General features: G+C 36.4%; 1 protein-coding gene across 7 annotated transcripts in view; it reads right to left on the bottom strand.

Annotated features, from left to right (window-relative positions):
- The window catches only part of HFM1 (helicase for meiosis 1), a 37,457-nt gene extending 16,599 nt beyond the window's left edge, over nucleotides 1–20,858 (bottom strand). Inside the window, exons 1-21 of one of the 7 annotated variants that reach the window (XM_015636028.2) lie at nucleotides 20,765–20,858; nucleotides 19,190–19,261; nucleotides 16,803–16,854; nucleotides 15,850–15,942; nucleotides 15,348–15,469; nucleotides 13,601–13,904; nucleotides 12,583–12,848; nucleotides 11,046–11,093; nucleotides 9,345–9,415; nucleotides 8,728–8,860; nucleotides 6,358–6,509; nucleotides 5,929–6,006; nucleotides 5,629–5,790; nucleotides 4,991–5,191; nucleotides 4,818–4,906; nucleotides 4,111–4,154; nucleotides 3,918–4,019; nucleotides 2,366–2,511; nucleotides 1,877–1,971; nucleotides 992–1,125; nucleotides 51–98 (exon numbers count right to left, since the gene is read on the bottom strand). In XM_015636028.2, the coding sequence (XP_015491514.1) occupies nucleotides 51–98; nucleotides 992–1,125; nucleotides 1,877–1,971; nucleotides 2,366–2,511; nucleotides 3,918–4,019; nucleotides 4,111–4,154; nucleotides 4,818–4,906; nucleotides 4,991–5,191; nucleotides 5,629–5,790; nucleotides 5,929–6,006; nucleotides 6,358–6,509; nucleotides 8,728–8,860; nucleotides 9,345–9,415; nucleotides 11,046–11,093; nucleotides 12,583–12,848; nucleotides 13,601–13,904; nucleotides 15,348–15,469; nucleotides 15,850–15,920 (2,266 nt within the window). In that variant the 5' untranslated portion in view covers nucleotides 15,921–15,942; nucleotides 16,803–16,854; nucleotides 19,190–19,261; nucleotides 20,765–20,858. The other 6 variants (XM_015636027.3, XM_015636032.3, XM_015636029.1 and 3 more) reach the window with 6 other exon arrangements.
- Between the last annotated feature and the right edge of the window lie 2,028 nt (nucleotides 20,859–22,886).

The following is a 22,886-nucleotide window of genomic DNA, read 5'->3' as shown; positions in this document are numbered from 1 at the left end:
TCTGCCCTAAATTGTAAGATTTTACTGAAAAAACCTAAAAAGCCAATTACCTTGTAATTTTGCTTCAATTCCAACTTTATCTAATCCAGATGAAAAACCTACATGGAAAAGACAAAAGTTGCTTTAATCTAGCACTATCATACACTTTCTCCTCAATTTCATTACCCATTAAAACTGATTTGCTGATTTTTAGGAGCCAGAAAAATACCCCAAAGTGAAAAATGTGGGAATAATTATTATATGCAAGCAAGTCAGAAGTTTTACAGGTTGCAGCTAAGTATCAGTAAGAGGTTAGAACAGATGTGCAAAGGTAAAAGCTGCAGACATTCCCCCATGTAAAATATCAGAGTCCTAAAATTTTCAGAAATGCCACTAGAAGCTTCCAGGTACAGTTTTCTTATTTTGGAATATAGGAAGCCACCTTAATTTTAACATCCATTCATGTATTAGATGTACTATGTTCCAGTCCCAGCTATAAATCCTTATAAAAAATTATGTCCAGGAATTACTCAATGACTTCAAAATCAGATGTACAGCAAGTGGGCAGGAACAAAGATGTGGTCAGGGCTGGGGACTGGGATAATGTTCTCAAGAAGACAAATTGAAGATACTGGAATTAAGATAACTAAAATTTTATTCTAGAAAAAAATATGAAATACTAGACTACTCTTTTTCTTAGCAGGTTTTGTATTCAGCAGTCAAAAATACATTATGGCTTGATACTGTGTTAATACATGGTCCAGCATATTAAGATCAAAATAAATAGATTATGAAGCTTTAAATGGCTTCTTCACAGTTTTTAAATGTTATACCATGCTGAAACTCCCACTACTTATGTTAAAGAACAAAATGTTACATGCCACACCGCACATCTTGCTTTCAACACGTTATGAAATAACAATCCATAAGAAAATGATAGAAACAAGCAATATGGACATAAGACATCCTAGTGTCATAATTAGATGAATTTAAAAAATAAAACCAAACAAACCGTAATGAGTTGGATTTTTTAAGGCTCTAATGTACAAGAATGTTGATCGTATCCATTCCAAAGCTACACTGACATCAGTGACAGTATGCAGCACTATTTCTGCATTTAAGTGTTCAACAAGGTGCCTGTGCAAGCTAGTGCAAAAAAACAAGAGATAAAGACATACCAATGAGCAATACAAAAAGTGCTAAAACAAATTTTTGCGAAAAACAAAACCAAACAAACTCCTCCCCCCAAACCACAACCGTTCTCTCTAATCAGTGAAATTGACAGAATAATACAGTAAAGATTATGTAAGTAATCAACAATGTAATTTGCAAATAAAAATAAATTGTCAACTGTGAGGTTTCACAGTTATTAGAAAACAAAGTTGCATACATTTTAAAATTACAATGTAGACATCCTAAGCTGTTGATGTTCTAAATATATTTGAAAAATTAAATGTTAACAAAATTACGTGAGTAAAATTTTCTATTTTACTTTTTAATGTCCTAACTTTCCCACATACTTCTCATGATAATCTGTTAACAACAAATATAGTATTTTCCAGACTCTATCATCTAGAAATTCAGAGACATGGTCAACATTAAATTCCTGCTTTTTGTCTTTTCAATAAATACTCTTTCAGCTTCCTCAGTTTTCCAGCAGGAATCTAAAACTTTTTTTTTTTTTTTTTAGTTTAAGATGTTCTAAAGATTCTTTTGGCTGATAAAACAAGAGATCATTAACTCCTGAATAGCTTGGTTTTATTTTCCTTAATTCTTTCTTTTTTTCTAAATAGACCAAAGAAACACTCCAAAACCCATATGAAAAAAACCCACATTCTGTAGAAACGATGAAGTTTTGCTAGTATCTACACAGTCTAATAAAAAAATACTTAGTTACCTGCTCTCTATTATATCAGCACCATTTAACATCTGTATATATCTCTCCCTGGTACTGCAACGAGTCATAATAACTGCTGTAGCTGTAGTGTCAAACTGAAAAATAAAACCCCAAATAAATGCTTTCTAGTTCTTAGAGAAAAAAAACCCAGTTGAATATGTATCACATACCTACTGAATCCACTAAAACTCTTCTCTTAAAATCCTGTTTGAAATGGCTATTGTATGGCAGCTTCCTACTTTTTCTCTAATCCCCATTCACTATGTAACCCAATGTAATCTTCAGGACTTTTTCCACTGCAAGGTGAAGCAGTAATTTTTGATGGACAACACAAAAGCAAACAGATTTCTTTCTCAACAAAAAAGTTACCTAGAAGTTAAGTATTAATAACCCTTTGAAAACCAAATGTTGCTGTAAAACTCCTGGCATTGTACTTTATTTGACTAATCTGCCCATAGACAGCATCAATACAATAAAACATTCCCTTACCTGAGGCCTTCCAGCTCTCCCAATCATTTGCAGAATATCAGTCTCACTGTACTCTTGAAATACTCCTCCAACATAATGCATTGTGGACTTTATAACCACCAGGTGTGCAGGTAGATTGACTCCCATAGCTAAGGTGCTAGTAGTAACTACATCAGATCAAAGTATATGAACATCATCAAAATGTCTGGCAGGCACTAAACAAGCAGCAAATAGGTGACTTAGCTCTTGATGCCTAAGAGTTCTTAGTTTCTAGTGGAATCAGTGGGCATTCTACACCACAACAAATTTGATGTAGATTACAGACAAGTACTTGCATAACAGTTGCTGTGTATCTGATCATAAGCATTCATTTGTTTTCAAGTTCTTTAACAAATTATGCCCCAGATAGTTTTATTTAAACATTCCTTTATATTTGGAGATAATCTGAAATATGATCCACGTTCAATATAACAGACACGCAAAGAAGAAACCTTATTCTTATTTCTTCTAGGGTATGTATTTGAATACAACAAATACATTTGAATACAGATGAATGACTTCATCTTGCTTAGTAGTGGTCAATATTTTTAAGATATTTTTTTAAGTCATCATTCATTAGCATTGTTCATATCCATGGTAGCAAGCCAGAATCACCACCAATACCATCACAACACTTTACCAATACACACTCTCACATGGAAGACGTCACTCAAGTATGTGGCAAGTAATCTTACACTCATGGTTTGTAATTCACTTTTTCTAAAGTATATAAGGAGTGGCAAGAATTCAACACAGAAAGCCAGACATATGGGCCAACTGATATTACTACTCTGCTATGAAAATGAAGGATTAATGAAATTTCCAATTATTTTTTAAATTAAATTAAAATTAAAATTAGTAATTACATTATTTTTTCTTATGACCATTGCAACAGGAAAGAAAATAACCCACAAATCATTTTAGTATTGTACATGAACCACACAGACAGTTCTCCATAGGGCCTAGATCTTTTTTTACAGAAAAAGAAAGCCCAGATGAGATGAGACAATCACATCTTGGATCCCTTGTCATTTCACATGACAACAGATGGAATATTTCTCAGGGACCGCCACATCAGTCACAACACCTTGCATGGGAGTTTGAAAATAGCATCCTGCTCACCTAAGATGCTATTAATATAAATGTAGATGATTTCCTTCAGAGAAACCACAGTTGCAAAGGACCCAGACAAAGGAAACATCTTGGGAATTCAGGGGAAAGATTCACTAGTGCAGAGCTCCACCTCAATGGGAGGGTTCAATGGTAGGAAAAGGAAACGGACATGGCCAGACCTATATGGACATATGAGGGGGATGACCTCCATGTGGAATGAAAAGAAGTCCTGTGGCCTTTAGTAGCATATGTAGGCTCACAGGGTAAAAGTGCATGTGAAACACAAAAACACCTTTACCTGGATTTCACAACTTCCAAAGGTTAAGCAAACTATAGAACCATAAAGTATTACCACTTCCAAACTGCAATCTTCTCAGGATACATAAATGACATTTTGGCTTTCAAAGTTAAATTTACTTACAAAGTACTGGCAAGTCTCCTACAGTAAAAGCTCCTTCAATTATTTTTCTGTCCGATAGCTCCATACCCGCATGATGATAAGCCACACCATACGTCAAAAGGTCTGATAATGAAATTATTATACACACAATTTAACTAAATTTTCTCAAACAAATATTCAATCACAGAGCAGAGATGCAGTAGATTATATTTACCTCTCAGTTTGGAGTCTTTCAATGAATTTGCAAACCCCTGTAATCTATGCAACATACACAAAAAAAATAAAATTAAAATAAATACATTCTTTGGGTATTTTCAACCACCACCATTCCCATCTTCACAGAGAGAGCAGACTGACTCTGGGGCGGCTATTGCTATTGTAGCTTTTTGAGCCTGGTCATCTTTCCAAGTGACAACCTACAATCCTTACGTGTTATTCACATAAAGCAAATAAAATCATATTTTAGGTCCAAAGCCAGGAGGTAGCTTCTGCAGATGCCATGACTAGGTCAACCCTGAAGTAAATAATAATCAATATGGCTGTATTTATTAACAGTATCTGATACAGCAAAGACATCTTATGGCTTAACTTAAAACATTAGTAAATTCACATCCAATTCAACTATTCATATACTTAATCTTTGCACTACCAGGTCTCAGAGGACCATAAGAATTAGCATTTTTATGTTTAGAAAGCAGCTTTGAGAAATAACTTTATGTTTCTGAAACGTATCTTAGAACTTTTAGAGGCAAATGGAACTTCCCAAAGAGAGTGCAATTTACCAAAAAGAATGTCAGCTGTGATGATGATGGTTGCACACTCCTCTGCTAGAAACCGTATTAGCTCAACAGCTTTCTTCACAGATATCACAGGTTTACTAAAATGTACAAACACTTACTTCCAATTAAAATAGAAAAATACCTTTGTTTCTGTTCTACACTCAGTAGAAATTTAGCATCTTTTGCAAGAACAGAAGCAGCCTGTTGTACTCCTTTTCTTGTGGCACAAAACTATAAACAAAAGATATTTCTTTGAATCAACACTTTCAAGAAAGAAACTATTTCAAACATGATTAAAAAAACAAGCTGTTGTACCACAAGTGCTGGTTTTTGCTCCGAGTATGTTTGTATAATGCTAGCTATCTTGTAGTTAAGAGTTAAGTCAAATTTGAATTCTGTCTGATTGTCACTGCAAGGAAAACCAAGAACAATTTTGCGTAGCTTCACTGGCCGTTGATCCTCATCTATTTTCAGGCATACAGCAGGCATCTTACTATCTGAAAGCCATTCTGCAATCTTTAAAAGAGAAGTAGAACAGAAAACATAAATTTCATCTTTTAATCATGTTCCTGCTCTAATAGCATCACAGAATAATTAACCTAGCTTCTGTCATGCGTAAAGTAGCAATATTTTTTTTTAAATCACTTAAAATCCCAGGTGAGGTTCTGCTTTTACAGGACCAATATGAGTTGGACTGAAATCTCAAGTCTGTTGTGATTTTTACATAAGAGGTAAAAAATCACAAGCAGATATCTAAAACTGAAGCATGTCCATACATGGCTGATATTTTCCATATGGTTGAAGATAATCTTTCATTACCAGGAGCCTCATAGCTGTCTTCAGATGACAGCCTAAAAATAACGATTTTGCTATCAATCTGAAATTGCAATTCCAGCTACATTTTATAAAATAAAACTCTATTGATCAAAATACAGTTAATATGTAACTCTTACATCTTGAGTATTTGGGATTGTTGCAGAAACAGCTACAAATCTCAAGGGAGGAACAGTGTCATGCTTCTCTAAGAGACGCCAAAGAGAAGACTGAATAGTTTTCATCCGACTCACTACAACTTCCAAAGTTGCACCGCGGCTTTCATCCTTTATAACATGTACCTATCAGGAGTTTTAAAGGACATGGTAAACATTTTCCAGTTATAATCTGGACATGTGCTAATGTAATATTTTCTAAGCTTCCATTCATCTTCACAAAAGATACAAAACCAGAGCATTAACTCCCACCCATTTTCTTACCTCATCAATGAGAAACAGTCGTACAAGCTGGACTATAGAGTTGTCTCTCCACCTTCTAGTCATGCTATCCCACTTTTCCTTGGAGGAAAAGAAACAACACATCAAAACAACAGAAGCTGCAAGGTGTTTTAAAGGCCAACATATGCCACAGCTATAGTACATGCAGACATGCCTAAGCTTTAATAAATCTTTAAACAGAAACAAATTAATTCAATCTAATGCCATCTATGTTTCATCTGGCACATTATTATACTAATAACTTTTGCATATATGAACTGAGAGTATGTACAGCAGTGCACAGACAAACAAAAGGATCATTAAATCACTATGTATTACCAAAGAAAAAGGAGCAGTCCGAGCAGCTTACAATTAGAAGACTGCTAATGTCTGCTATTCTAAGTTCTTGTAAGAACCATGAATGCAACCTACAGGTGTAGTGATAATAATGTCAGCATGATGTATTTCAAATAAATCATCCATCAGTGTATCTCCTGTCAGTTCCTTGCAGGTGAGTCCTATAGGACCAAATTTTTCTTTCCAATCATCAAAACGCTGACTGCACAGAGCTTTGATTGGAGCCACTAAAAAGAACACCAAATAATGAGAATTAAATCAGGAAAACCAAATCTTCAACTGTATTAAAAATGGATGCATTTATTTTCCTTAGGAAGATACCTTCTTGAATTTAATTTCCCTAATTTTTAGCTTTGCTTCCAGAACCATAAAATCTGTAACTGGTGTTACTGTCCTTATTATCCTACTTGATGTACACAATCAATGTTGAGCTTTGGGCCCTAGTTCTCTCCCAACAGCAATCAGAAACAGAACCCTTTAATTAAGATTATTTACGCTCTCTCTCAGTCCTGTATCCTGTTTGGTTTGATTTTTTTGCAGTACCACATAGAAACAATCATTCACCTATCAAAGGTTTTCTCACAGATGGAAGAAACCACAGGAAATATGTATTTTCTAATGGAACATCATACAAATACCATCCTTTTCCCAGTGAAGAATGATTTGAGTATTCTGTATCCAGAGAGAAAAGAGGTTATAAGTCAAAGACCACTCAAGAGGAAGAGACAGACTTTTGTTTCTTCTGGTATTCTATCAAAATCAAATGTACAGTTAAATGTAGGGTCATACCAAGCAGCTAACACAAGTAGCAGCCCTGATGCTACTTCTTATGAACAGACTCTTAAAACAATCTATTCACATTTTTTTTCCCTGAGGATACACACTGTACTTTTGTAGATTCTTTTTTTCCAGGAATCAGATGTAATTCTCAATAAGGACTGATATTAACAACACAATAACATGTAAGGCTATACTGGATGATTAATCTATATGGAAAATGCAGTGATTTAAGTGAAAGAGGCAACCTATGCATGAGCTGAAAACAGCCCTAGTATAACAGATCTTGCAGTGATGACATCCTAGCTTATTTAGAGCCACTGGAATATGAATGATTTCTGCATATTAGCTCACAAATTATCCCTAAAACAAAGAGATGTAAAGAACCAGTCTTTGCTTCAGAAAGAGGTGTAAAATCTCATAAGAGTATCAGAGAAAAAATTATCTCCAGAAAACTGATTAAGCTAATGGCAAGTAATTCACAAAATCACATAGCTAATCATCTTTAGTAACGCAAGAATGTGAGAAACAAGTGGTTGCTCCTGGAACTACAGTCACCAGCCCTTCAATGCAAAGCTACTGACAACTCTACAGAACTACTGCAAGCTAATTCACATACATGGGGCCACTGATGAACCAGGCACCAGTGCTCACACCAGCAGGACATAGTCTGATTACCACCTCTGTTCCAACATGCAGAGAACTGACAAGTCTCCTTCTCCATCACTGTAGAATCTGGAAAGGTCAGCAGACATAACTCCACTAGCAGGTAACTGCTTCCTTACTGACAGTTCCAACCAAACAAGTTGTATCAGTTCTACCAGGGCAAGTGGAAGCTACTACCATACACTCAACCTGGTTCAGCTGATAAAGAACCTGTAGCACATGACTGCTTCTAAGATCAGTTTACAGTACACAGTAAACTCTAAAGCAACACTAGATTTATTGTAAAAAGTTGAACAAAATGGAATTAAAACCAAAAATTAAATTTTTGGTAATATAAAGATGAAACATTTAATAGAAAGACTGACAAACATATCAGTTTAACAGATTAAAACTGGGACAAAATCACCAATTTAATCAAATTTACATGATGTGAACTCAGTTCTCCAGAAACAAAAGAAAAAAAAGTATAATTGGTATGACTATCTCCAAGTATTTTCATATTTCTACACAGATCAGTTAAACCCATGAAGACGACAGTTCTGGCGCCTCTGAGGTAGTATACAGAACACAGCAGGAAACTTTGCCAGGTAAGTGAATGCTGGAAAATTTGATCCTCATCTTAGAGCAACAGCCAGCCATAAAAAAGACAGTGTCAGCCAGAAACCATGCACTAAGAATTTGTTTTAGTTTCCTTTGCTTTCCTTCCTTACCTTTTTGTGTACCTCTTGCCTTCTTGGAGGACAAACTGCTACAGGATTTTCTAATTTTTATTTGTATAGGCAATGCTGAATAATGCAATTACACAATGCTGTTAAACACTAATAATAGTTACAATGGTACCACAAATAAACATTAAACCAACTTTTAAAATAATTAAGTAGGCTGCAATTTCTTAATGTATTTAATCTCAATATTATTCCTGGACTCACTCCAGATCTCTGCATTTGCAGAATGACATTTTCTGCTCTGTCACCAAAATGCTTAAAGCTGTATAATACTTACTGTAAACAACTTTAATATTTAACCAAGGCAGTGGGGCTTCCATGAGTAATCTGGTAATAGCTAGCTCGAACATTACAGTCTTTCCAGAGCCAGTCGGAGCACAAATCACAAAGTTCCTGTCTGTATATAAAAGCTAAGAAAGAATGGCCAAGTCCTGTTAAGTTTTCAATAATGACAAATAAAAGGTTTGCATAACTGTGCTTCCTTCCCACACATTTTATCTTCCACCATCTTAGAAGCCAGGTATGTCCATGCCAGGCTCCTTCTGACAAGATTGATTCTTCCCTCTTTCCTCCCCCGCAGTGTCACTCACCCATGTCACTCACTCACTCACTCATCCACCCACCCTTCCTCCATGCAAATATATTACTAATCTGTATGCATAAACAGAAATATAATTCTCATCTTCACACAAAGATATTTTAAACTGAGAAAAACAGTTTTTAAAGTTCTTCTGGTCTCTTCTCCCAGCTAAGCACAACCCTGATAAACTATTCCAGGAAGAGGTTCTAGATACATTAGAGTTTTCTAACCCATTTATGTTCTTAATATCAAAGTACCACTTAAATTTATCTACAAAGTACTACTTGCAGTTGCAGTTTATATTCCATACTTACATCATCCAAAGCTTTTGATTGTGCATAGTTAAAATATGGGAACTCCTTAAAAATACTCCTAAATTGGGTTGCTTGAGAGTATTAAGGAATTTAAAATACTAGAGCTAAAATTATAAAATTGTAGGAATGTAAATGTATCTTGTTCTCACAAACTAAATGCGAACTGAAAACACACCACACTCTTTCACAGGCTTGTAAAAAGTTATCCCAAAGTACCTATTAAATGATTCAGTAGCTTTATATTCTTGGTGTGCCATATATTCCCTAACAGTGAAAAAAACACAACCTATTTGAGAGGTCTCAGGATTATCAATAATCAGGAACCTCCTCCCTAACACAGGCTTCATGGAATAGCAGACAATTATGGAATGTGAAGCTGCAATGGACAAACCAGATACAAGTACAAGAAGAACACTGCTGTTAGCCCAAGGTGTCAGTGGTCACATAGCATTTGTAATACAACACAAATTAATTACCATAATACTGTATGCCCAGACATAACAGTAGCAATTGCCAACAATGCGTGTTCTTCAGACAACATTCTTATCTAAAACATGCAGAAGATGAAAAGAGAGAACTGTTAGGTTACAGCTCCAGATGAGAGAGCTGATCCTTGGCTGGACTTGCAGAGCAGCCACACAAGCAGCCTGACTGTGGCCATTTCATCAGGCAGAGGATGAGCACAGAGCCAGGTATGACACCAGCAGGAGCAATGAACTGCTAAGGCCTCAGATCCATGTTACATTTAATGTCTACAGAGGAAAAGATACAGGAGTAAAGCAAGAACTAAAACCAGTTAAACATTAAAAATGGGTAAAGGTAAGCAAGTAGCATTAGACTAAAGAAAAAAAAGAATTTTCAAATAAAATACTTATTTAAAATCCATGTTCTACATTAGTGATCTGTTCTCAAACTGCAAAGCATTAATGATCTGTAATTGGTAAATTCACAATAATGGAATCCTCATTCATTTTGAAAATTATTACTTTTTAAAGTTATTTACATTAATTTAAGGTGCCTAAATTTAGACAATTTCTGATATTTAACCTACCACTTGACAGGTAATTAGAAACAAGATACTCAAGAGTGTAAAAAATCAAAAGTTTGACAGATATAGATGAATGCTCAATTATATTACATGTTCAAGGCAGGGCCAAGAAGAAAGAAAATTATGGTAAAATCTGCTTAAAGAATGAAAATACAATATAGGCATACTACAACATAAGGGCACACCAAGAAGTAATATGTGAAGTTAATTTTCTTTTAAGAAAATGTGAGAGAAAGTGAGATTCAGTTCTCCTAATAAGCCTAAATAACAGTTTGTTTTTCCTTTATTTAAAGTGTATGGGAATAAATGTGTATGTGTAAGCTTGCACAGAAAATGGCTGAAATATATATTATGCAAATTAAAATTTCACATTTTAAAAATAAAGTTTTGAGGGCAAAATTTGAATGTTTGAAATAAGAATGAACTTTCTTAGCAATGAATGATCTATAAATTGTCTTATTTTCATGCTAGCTTTGGAAGTCAAAAGGACAAACACCTATTGAACATTTGATTCCCAGCATTATGCAACAAATTGAAACTATTACAATGCAATGCATTCATTCCTATGGCTACAAATTAAACATTATAATTTTGCAAATGTAACAGCACTGTAATAAAATTAGGAAAATCAGATACAGCAAATACAAGGATACGTATTTCTGTAACAGCCCTCAAAATTTCCAGTTTTCTTCCTGTAGTTCCTAAAGAAGTAAAAATAGTAAATTTATAAAATCAGTTTCATTTTCAACCAATAACCATGACAAGTATCTTCCTGACCCCAAGCCGTGAGTTCTGTCAGGAGCTTCAACACTGTAACAAGGTTCATGCGATAAAAAGAAGATTATGGGATAGGACAGGGAAGGCACTACCTCATAATTTGAAAAGACCATCATGTTGGCCCTTTGATGAATTCACTCCATTTGAAGGATGTCTCAAAACTTAATGCAGTATCTAGGTGTGGTCTCAAGAGAGCCAAGAAATGGACAATCACTTCTCTTAACTTCCTGGCTTTGTTAACAAAGCCCAGCATGCTGCTGCCCTTTGTAACTGCTGGGACACACTGCTCACTCAAGTCCAATAAGCTGTTCGCCAGACCCTGGGCAGTTTTCCACTTTTCCCCAGTCAAACCATCCCAGGGAAACCCCAGGGGTTCTTGTCTTTCCCTGGGGTAGGACTGTGGGTTTGCTCCTGCTGAATTTCATGAGACTGCTGTAAGGCCCCTCCTGCAGGGCAGACCCCTGCAGTACTCCCATTGCAGCTGGCACGTGGGCAGTGTGACCCATTCCCCACTCAGAGCCTGGCCAACCATTTTCACACCAGGCAATTGCTGATCCACTGCTAGTGCCCTACCAACGGTCCCAGAATGTTGTGGAAGATGGTCTTTCTTAACCATTCTGATTCTATGAAAACTCTTGCTGAAGGCAAAGTAAACGATATCCACTGCTGTCCCTTCACCCACAAATCGAATCACCACTGCTCATAAGGCAGTCAGACAGGAATCACACTTTTCATTCCTGACTGTTTCCAAATCCCATCCTAAGCCACCACTCTGCCCTACATTTTTCTGCTGGAACTTATTTTCTACTCCATATTTCTGCAGTATTTAGGCACACAAGGTACATTCCACAGATGTGTCATGTTCCAAAATGTTTAAAATCTAGAAAATAAACTGCATTTAGTTAAAAACTATTAAAAGCCAAAAATAATTTCTAAAACAATTATTTTATCATTTCATCAAAATCTCACCACTTCTCTCTATTTTCTAGGGATCTCCTACTTAAAATATGTTTCTAGAAAGATATAAATATGAGCCACAACACAAATAAACATTTAATTTTCAATTTCTGGTTTCAAATGAAGATGAAATTCTTTACCACATGAAGGGACAAGGCTGTTTCTTTTCAAATTGCTGAGGGGATGTGAAGTGACATTTTCAAATAGGTTTACACAACTTAGCACTTCTGAAAATCTGAATCTTCTTCATAAATTGCTTAGCCAATTCATATTAAACAACAATGCAATTAAGTTCCATAGGACTACAATACATCCTATCAATTTTAGCCAATTATCTCACCCTGAGCTGATGGGAAAATGTTCTTCACTCTACTTCAGATCTTGGATACCCTTTATTATTATGTACCAAATTCAGACAATGGACTATTTTTCTTTAAACAGAGTAAAAATAATTACCTGTCAGATCCAGAATCTCTGAAGCATTAGAAAATGATTGAATTTTAATTCCATTTTCAGACACAATTGCCGCATTATTTACCCTATGCAAAGTAAAATCTGAGTCTTCAGTTATTGGAGCATGATGATTTTTTCTCAAAAAACCTTCTTCTGTCACTTCTTTCATGTTTTCACTTGTATTTAAGTAAGTACCCATCTCTTTCACATCAAAAGAACCGGCTTTAAATGCTGTATTTTTATGCACATTGCCAGACTTTCTAAATAAGCTGCAAAAGATGCAGAATTTTCTTTAGCTTGTTGGAATGTTACAGTTTAGCTAATATTTGAAAAATATTAGATATACATTGGTATTAGCAGTGAAACTAGTAAGATATATAAATAATAAAATTGTATATAACTTTTTGTAATCTGACCTGAAGACTCCTTTAAAGATACATTTTAACTTTATTTCCCTTCCAGGAAGAACATGAAAGAATAAATTGCCGTCCAGATGAGCTCTGACTCCTAACAGCAGATTAACTCTCAATTTCTGCCCCATTAAAACCAATACAGACAACCAGGTTCTGAGGAAAGGGAGGAGCTGGACACAGAAGAGCAATTTATCGATAAAACCTCTCCTCCCAGGCAGCATTGAAATCACACTGAGAGCTGCTCAAGGTATTCCTGACTGGCTGACCTCTGCTAGGCAAAGCAAATCATCTCAGCCTTCTTCCTTACCACCATGCAGATAAAGAATTCAAAGCAGTATTTTCCAAGAGCTTCATAATCTAAAAATTTCTTTAAAATGTAAGCAACAAACCTGATGCTTACTTTTCTCATGAATGAAGCTGGGCTCAGGACACATTTAATTAAAGTACTAAAATATTGCCAAAAAGAAACATTTTTTTCCTTATACTGAAAGAATTAGCATCTGGAGCCTGCTAAAGTACCTTCAATTGAAGGATCCCAAACTTTGTGTTGAACTGATTTATCTAAAATAATAACAGTGATAAATTATCTGAGTTGAGGAGACACGTACCTTTTTCTTAATGTTGAATGGACACTCTCATCATCACTGTTTTCACTTAATGCTTTATTTTCTGGTTTCTGAGAAAAATCTATTACTCTTTTAGATTTATTTTCATCGAAAGAGAGGAAAGATGAAACCACTTTCAGATTTTCATGCTGAAAACTAATTTTATCTCTTTCTCCTAGACTTAATTGTAGGACTTCTTTTTGAGGGGCTATGCCAAAATGAACAGGTGCTGATGACTTATCTTCTACTTCCTTTGTGTTACTCTTACACTGTTGTATAAACTCATGCTTTCTCCCTCCTACAAAAACTGCAAATTATTATTTCATTAATATTCATATTTTTATTCATAGTCATTTAATCAAGTATCTTTCACACAGAATCAGCCAAATTCACATCTATTGTACAAACTGATATTTCTCTTAATTCAAGAACTTCAGTGTGTATTTTAAGACCTATGCTAATGAATGTAATGCATGCATTGTCAATTAAAAAGTTATAAAAGTAAGGTCCCTTTCTTTCTTTTCTTCCTATGCAAATTAAAGGATGAAAACTATTCTTCAGAACAACAACATAGTTTGATGACAGAACTCTTCACCCTGTCCCAGAATAAAGATGGTCTTTTAAAAAAAATGACACAGTGACCTAGCTTGAAGTTCCTACTACAAAGAATTGAGATAAACATTGCATCTCAACAGTCAGAACTGGAACTGATGTTGGTGACAGGCTGGTCTCATAACCTTCTCAGTTAATTACCACATTTTTTAGGGTTAATTCTCAGTAGAATCAGTGTCCTGATCTGGCTGACCGGATCAAGAAGCACCGCTGTTGGCAACAGGAAGGCAAAGGCAGGAACAGAAATAAGCAACTGAATGCAACAAGATAACAAAACAGCTCCATTTTGCTATCTTAATTTCAATGTTCTCTACCTAGAAACTCAAAATTACAATGCCCTGTTTGTGACACAAACCCCACAGCTCTAATCCTACAAATATCAAAAAGCTTATTTGCATAAGTAGCTCTTAATGGAGTTATTCTTGCATAAAGCAGAAAAACCCCACCTTCTGTTTTAGTATAATTCCTAAATTGAGAATATCATAAATCAGCACAGCAGCTAAGAAATGCACAAATCTAGTTGACAGACATGAAGCAATGAAATTCTTTAAAATAAATGTCCTTAAGATAATCCTGAATGTCTAGGAATATGCCACTTGGCAGAAATTAATGACCAGATTCAAATTTATCTGCCTGAGCAATTTGGTTAATGCCCCCATAGGGAAGAAAAAAGTGAGTTTCATATGAACTCCCTATTCCTTGGGTGGGAGACTGGCCATCAGATCCATGTGATAACATTATGATCTTACAGCCACTTCCCACTGTGTTACAATGCTTTGTGAAACAAAGTGCAGTAACTGAAATTTTGAGTATACTTCTTACCTTGTCCAACTTCTGCACAGTAAACTTGTGGCATGTATAATGCCTCAAGAGGACTGCCATGCTCCTGGCACACCTAACACCATCATTCTCAACTCAAATACATTCTTTGTCTCTACTTGCATACCTAGAATATTTCATATTTCACAGCAAAAGAGGAATGATCTGCCACATTATGTGCTGAGTAATTTAATATCAATGTCAAATACTATGGTTTAGTTGGACTTTGCAGTGTAAGGTTTATGGGTGGACTTGATCATCTTAAATGTCTTTTGCAACTGTTCCAATGATTCTGTGATTCTATTCTATGATACTTTACCCATATGAGTGCTGTCTGAGTTTTTTTCCAGTTCCTTCTGTAACTCCTCCACAGCTGGAATTTCAGCAATAGCTGGAGCAGGTGCAATAAACCAAGCCTTATGCTCTTCATTTTCCAGACACCTATTTTTAACATAGAAATGTGAGGTAAAAGCATTTCTTAAGCACCCTCCACAACAACTATCTCAAAATCACTAGCCATAAATAACCTATTGTTTCTCCCGCTAAAACATATTATTGTTCTTCAATTCATGTGACTTCTAATAACATAAAATTACAGAGGCAAAACCTCTACTAATCCTTATTTCTTATAGCCCTAAGATACACCTGCATCGCTGAATGTGCTTGGAGAAACATTTCAAAATATGGGTCATGAACCTAAAAATTTCTAGCCTCACATTTCTATCAGTAGACAAAAAAGTGATTCATAAGAAAAAACACTGCTGTAAAATGATTCATTTTAAAAAGCAATTATATATATATAGCTAATAATAAAGGTTTACCTTTGTCTCATATCTGGTTTTTCATAAAATAAACTATCCAGTGAAAAGACCATGTCTGCAGAGTTGAACATTTTTAGATCAAATGTGAAGTCTCTTAGTCCGCAAAGGGCAGCACAAGAAAACATAAAACTGAAATTACTAGACTTGAACCTGTCTAAAGCAATACAAAGTTTATCTGTTGTGACAATATTTAATTTCTATATTGTTTTCTTTTAGAACTCTTGACTGCATTCTTAATCCTTCTTCAAACAGAGAAGCTCTCTCTTGATAAAATATGGTTCCTATTACTGCTGCTAAAAAAAGCCCTGTAGGGCAGCACTTGAAGCAGCGTTTACTACCATGACATACCTGGGAAGAATAAGCGGGTAGGAGTGAAGATTCAGATAAAAGATTCAGATAAAGTATTTAAATTCTAAGAATAATGCTAAGATTCAGCCTAGAGAAGAGGAGACTGAGGGCACACATTCTACAACTTCCTCATGAGAGGAAGAGGAGGGGCAGGCATTGACCTCTTCTCTGTGGAGACTAGTGACAGGACCCAAGAGAATGGCCTGAAATTGTGTCAGGGGAGGTTTAGGATGGACATTAGAAAAAGGTTCTTCCCCCAGAGGGTGGTTGGGCACCGGTCACAGCACCAGCCTGGCAGAGATCAAGAAGTGCTTGGACAATGCTCTCAGGCACAGGGTGTGACTCTCGGGCTGCCCTGTGCAGGGCCAGGAGCTGGACTTGATGATCCTTGAGTCCCTTCCAACTCAGCCTATTTTAGGATTATTTTATACGACTGCAGCCAGCATTCTTTTTTCTCCAATTGTTTTGTTACGATCAGCCTGTCAATTTTTTCCAAAACAAAATTATACTGTTATCTAAAAATATAAAACTATGATGTTACCCCAACAATTATTTCAATTTACAAGCAAATGAGACTTTTTTCAACATACATGCAAATTGCTTACCCGGATAATTAGAGTATGGGCCCAACACCTTGAAGTTGTTAACAGGTTTGTTCTGAAACATCAGGACCAGAGATTATTTCTAAATCATTTATTGTATACATCAGTATTAAAAATACCCCATCTTATTTCAATGTTTTTCATTTAGCACCATCTGTAGGCATTAGAAATGCATCTTTATGCATTTCTGTTCAAGAAATTTTACAATTCTTAATTTTGCTTGAGGACAACATAAAAAAGCCAAGATCTTACTAAAAGACTGCACAGATGATTTCATGAGTCAAAAATCTTAGACTCACTAAAACAAATGGTAAAACACAAATGAAGTTTATAAAGTTCAATAAAGGCCAACTCTGGAGCTAGAATAACAAAGCAAAGCTTTCTTCTTTATCTACAGAGACAAAACCAAAGGTGACACTTCTTTTGTACTCCAGCATCTCATTAGTAACATACATAAAGGATCTTTATGAGTGCTTTGCAAATAGGCTTCAGGTTTACTTAATTACTGTAAACTGTCAGCTGTGGATCAAAAATTTTAGAAGTATTTTTCTTTCACAGAATCTGTAAATCTTCCAATATTCCAGAGAGAGGTTTCAAATTTCAAAAAGAAAACATTTCACAATACCAGAATATAGAGCATGTAATCAAAACTATCTGTGAACACAGTGAAGAACTTCAAACAAGAAATCTGTCAATGCCCCTTTTACACACAGTAAGTCTGCAGTACCACTTCTGCCAGCTTCTGCCACTCCCCCACTGCCAGGTTTTGCCACTTTCCCCTTCACATTAATAAATCTAAAATTTAGAAGTCATACCGATAAATCTAACAAAGGTGTTTAATTTTGCCTCCATGTTTTTAGTGTCAGTAAATCTAAAGCAGGAGCTCTCAGGCTTGATATCAGTAGTGGCAGCAGAAAGTATCTGTGAGGAACACTAATCAGGGTTGTTATTGAATTTGTAATAATCTGTGTTAGTGCCTATCCAAGTGAACAACCACTGCTCCATCAGCTTAAAGGAGCTGCAAATACTGCACTCTGGTATGAAATTGTTTTCCTACCTCAGGTGGAGAATCATCAATATATGATTATGCAACTTCCATTTAAATGGTCTGGATTTATGATTCCCATTCTTGAGCAGCCTTTGTTATACACAATGTTTAATCTCCCGTGCCCCTGCCCTGTCATTTTTTCTTTGACCAGCTCTATTAATCCCAATTGTTTGCTAATGTAAATAAAAATAAAAGGAGATATCGTGGGCACTCTACAAGACTCGGAATTTAAAAGAAATGCACTCCTTTCTGCAGATCTGCATTCACCCACCCGCTCCAGCGGGGGAACAGTGGAAAGTCTCTCAGACTTTTAAAGGAAAAGAAGCAAGCAAAAAAGGCGGGGGTGGGAGGGGTGAGGAGGAGCCCAAAGTCTTTCCAAGATGGCCAGGAGAGAAAGCATCTTTTCCACATGCTCAATGCGGTTGGATTCCACAGGGAAGATGCATATTCCAGATGGCAGAATGAGGGAGTAGGTGTTTGCAGGAGCAGCATAGACCACTGATTCACATATACTGAGAGGCGTTTGCCAAATCCTGAGAGCTCTCTCATGCATCTGCTTTAACAAACACCTATACGTACTACAAACACTGCAGGCCACGAGGGAACTTGCTCAGTTTTGAAGCCACTTTACTTTTTACCTTCTTCCTAAAACAAATCCTTTTCTCAGTCCACGTATTTCATCACAGTGCTCTCTCCAGGGGCCCAAAGTGAAGGTCACAGCCTTTAGGGGTGCTGACCCAAACAAACCGCAAATGTCCCGGAGGCGCAGAGCACATTCACAGCTCACTGTGCTGCTCCCCGGTCCCTGCGAGGCCCTGAGCCCCTCACAACCAGGCTCCCGCTCCCTCCGCCGAGGAAGAACCCCGCGGCTCCCGCCTCACCAACAGCGCCTCCCGCCGCTTCTACCGCGCAAAATGGCGGCCGCGGGGAGCCGCGCGCAGGAGCCGGCCTAGCGCGGCGGGCGGGAAGCGGAGATGGCGGCCCGAGCCGGACCCGCGCTGTGCGCGGCCGGCGCTCCCTCAGGGGCCCGGGGCTCCCTCAAGGGGCTCCCGCCGGGCCTCTCGGGCTCCCTTAGGGGCTCGGGGCTCCCTCAGGGGCTCGGGGCTCCCGCCGGAGCCTGACGGAGGGTGCGTGGCCGCCTCACACCCGCTGCCTTTCCTCTGAGGAGCGGCCCGGGCGCAACACTTGACAAACCTCGGAAATCCTTCAGTGGGAGAGGATGGGCCTAAATTCCCCGTAAAAACCGCCAGAGAGGAATGTGGAGACACTCCACTCGTGCTGGGTTTAGAGCTTGTCCAAGCATAGATTTATTGGGATTACTCTCTTGAAAAGTCCTTATCACTTCGACCCTGGTGTAAGATAGGAAAGGCAGCTGATTCCTGAGCCATCCTCATTTTCATAAGGAAAATTTTTCCTGCAGGAAGAAATAAATATACCTAAAATATGGATCGTTTTAGTGTATTTTTGAAAATGATAAGTTTTTTTTCCTTGCTGCTCAAGTGGTGTAATAAAATTCCTCAAATTATATGAATTGAAACAATATAACTAAGTATTTGTAAAATTCAGAATTAGGTCGCTTTCCCCTCTCCCCCATGAAATACTGCAACTTAAAATTCTGGACTTGCCGTTAGAGCATAGCTTTTGAAATAGCAAATTTTAAATAAATGGCACAACTGTCTAAGAAAGTCTAAATTTAAGGTTGTTCAAAGCTTCATGACATTCAACAAATACTATAGAGGCAGCTACTGTAAATATGTATTTTCTCATACATAAATAGATGAAAAGGAGAATATTTTCTCAAATATTGATTGATTTTTAACATAAATAATTTTTATTTAATCAATTTTTTGTTTTTCTTTCTTGAAAATATTGATTAATTTTTAACCTTCCATTTCAAATTCTTAGACATTGTGTATATTTACATGTGTGTTCACTCAAGTTGTGCAAGCCCAGATCAATTAAGAATTCAATGCAAAAAATACTACGTTCATTTTTACTATCCACTCTATATTCAGGTCTTTCCTTTATTCTTCTCTTTAAAAGACTTGCATCAGAATTGTGTTGTATTACAATATTCCAAATTTTATACCACATATTTAGATGCTTTAGCCCACCTCCCAGTCTAATTACTGGGCAGACAGCCAAAGGTGAGAAGCACTTCATTCCTACTCCCAACATGACAGGATCTTGGCCAGCGTGGAATAACAAAAGATTTTACAAAGACCTTAGAATATAATCAGGATTGATAATGAACCCATTGTCTGAAATTAGATTCTGAAGCCATTACTTTTATTCAGTAATCTGAATAAAAGTGGGGAAATGTTTGTGCTTATAAGTATGCAATAAGCATTCATTTTTTGTGTATAATAAATTCTGAAACCAGAAAGCATTTTTCCTTCTTACTATTAGTGAATTCCTTCTTCGATTCTGGCCTCAGGCAAGTTTCCATCTTAGTTCACAACATCTGCTTTTAGCTGACCAGACTTTAATGTTTAAAGCCATAATACAAACAGTTCATTTTTTAAAGCTATTTTTTCTTCAATTCCTTTCCCTAGGTGACATCTCCCTCAACAACACACAAATCACATAAAATATATAGCAAAGCAGTCTCTCAACTGCTCTGAGACAGTTTAATTTTTGATTTTCCCCGAGCCTAACATCTGATCTGCCATATGTTTTGAGTCTTTCCAGCTCATGGTGATCACATACTAAGTCATAAACTTGCATGTTCTGGAGCAACACAGCTAGAAAATCATGAACACCAGACACTGGTCAGTGATCCACATGATAACAGAATAATTCTCATATTTGCTAAATACGGAGCAGTTAGAACATTCATTTTTCTCCAGAACATACAAACCAAACAAATCAGCAACAAAAAAAGTGTAGAAAAGTAGGAAGATGTAAGAGAGCTCACAATCGCTGGTGACTTCTCTCAGTTTCCTTCGTTGAGCTTTATCCACAATTTCGTGGCAAAATCATTGGTCTCTAAAAAGCACCATTCCTCATGGTAAAAATCACTGTTAGAAGGCATGAAATCACAGGCAACCTCTGAACTGTGTGATTTTTATCAGTGCTTGAAGTGCTTGCATGCATTAATTTATTAAAGGAATTGTAAAAAAACTCAATAATTTAAAAAAAAAAAAGCACCTGTAACCTTTTCCAGTAAAATAAAATAAAAATAAAAATACAGCAAAAATGAAGTTACCTAGCTGGGTGAGGAAAAGGAGAGTTTCTATTTTATCATGTTGGTTAGGATTTACAAAGGGGGGCCGGATGTTGCACCAACCCTGAAAAAACTTAAACCAAGTGAATAAATTGTTTTGTGGCAGCTGAAATTACTCACGTGCATAAGCGTTTGCAAGGTTGGGTCTTAGGAGAGCTAAAGGCGGCTCCCGGCGGGCCGCGGCAATCCTGCCCTGCGTGTCCGCCCGGGGGCTGTCCCAGCGCTGAAACAAGGCACTGCTCCCCAGGGCACAGCCTGCAGCCTGCCCCCGACACATGCTGCTCCGGGAACTTTAGCTCCTGAACTTGCATTTTTATGCGGCTAAACTGAAATATTTTTAGCACTATTTTTTTTTTTTTGGTGTTTTTTTTTTTGTTGTTGTTTTTCCATGGTGAGGTGGAGAAAGTGTTCCTTTCTGTACTTTTTTTACCTTTGCTTCCTTTATCAATTTCTTACCCATACACTTTTTTTTTAGGGTTTGTTTTTTTTTTTTTTTACACTTTTAAGAGATGAACACCTCAGGTATAGCCTAACCAAGAATTATTTTCATCATGTATAGTATTAGTCTCGTGCTTCAAATTAACAAAAGAAGCACATTCCACATCTACAACTCCACCCTGAACAAATCTTGTCATGTACAAGCATTTATTTTATGTCCTATAGAGACATTAGCAATTTTGCACATGGACAAAGGAGATATCATATTGAGCATAGACTTGATAGTTCACACAGCTGATAATTTACAATTCCTGTGTATCTGACTCAGATGTGCAGCTGATAAAATAAGACATACGCAGAAGGAAAGAAAATGAGATTAATGCTGTAGTGATATTTGCTCTTTTGGAATGTACCTCCTAGGAGCCAAGTCATTGCTTCTTCCTTAAAAATGAAATAAAAAATGTCTCATTGAAAAGTATCTGTGGAGTCTGCTTTTGTACAGATGACAAGCCTGAAAGTTATATCTGCAATCACTGTTTTGGAAAATCTGGCTATTTTCATCTCGTAATTCCAACAATGTACTTTTTTAAAGGTAGGGATGGAAGAGATGTTTTTAAGTTAGAGCTTAATTTTGTTGAAGTCAGTTCTCAACAGAAGTACAAGAAATGCTCTTATTTTATTAGCTTTTTGTTTTGAATTATTATTAATCAATTCTGTTTACAACTATACGGCTAACATCTGGATTCCAGATCCTCTGATGGTTCATGCCCTTTGAAAATGTTTCCTGTCAGCAAGATTTCTTGCTTTGGATTGGAAATTATAATTCTATAACTAAAAAAAAAAATAAATTCAGAATTCCTGAAAAGTAACTTTTGTTTTGAGTTCTTCCTTTAAATAGATAAGTGTACTAAGAAATCTATAGCTTATTTTCCTAGAATAATTCTTTCATTTGTAAAAAAACAAATATTTGTCCACAGTCAAGGAACAGAAGAAAATTTGTGAGTATTGAAAATACAGGTCTGATATATGATGAATTTTTAGAATACATTTTGTTTTACACATAGCATTTTTATTCATCAAGAAAGCTTGTATCTTTTCAAATATGGTTTATTATTTTGGCAAACAATGATTTGAGGAAACCGTGACACTATGGTCACTAACCAACTGTGTGTTTGATTCCTCCTCAAGGGAATAATTTTCTTGGATTTGTGTCCACTCCATTTTGTTTGGAAAAAAAAAAAAGACACAAATATTTTGGATACTGTTCTCTTTGAAATACTCATTCAAAGACTTCTAGAAAACTTCATCTTCACTTTCTGCCTTCCCTGGTCACATCCTGATTTAAAAATTTATACTGATTTTAAATTTATACTGA

The sequence above is a fragment of the Parus major genome, chromosome 8, assembly GCF_001522545.3.
Source record: "Parus major isolate Abel chromosome 8, Parus_major1.1, whole genome shotgun sequence".
Lineage (NCBI taxonomy): Eukaryota > Metazoa > Chordata > Aves > Passeriformes > Paridae > Parus > Parus major.
The sequence above is the reverse complement of the archived record's forward strand: the minus strand, read 5'-3'. Positions and strand labels throughout refer to the sequence as shown.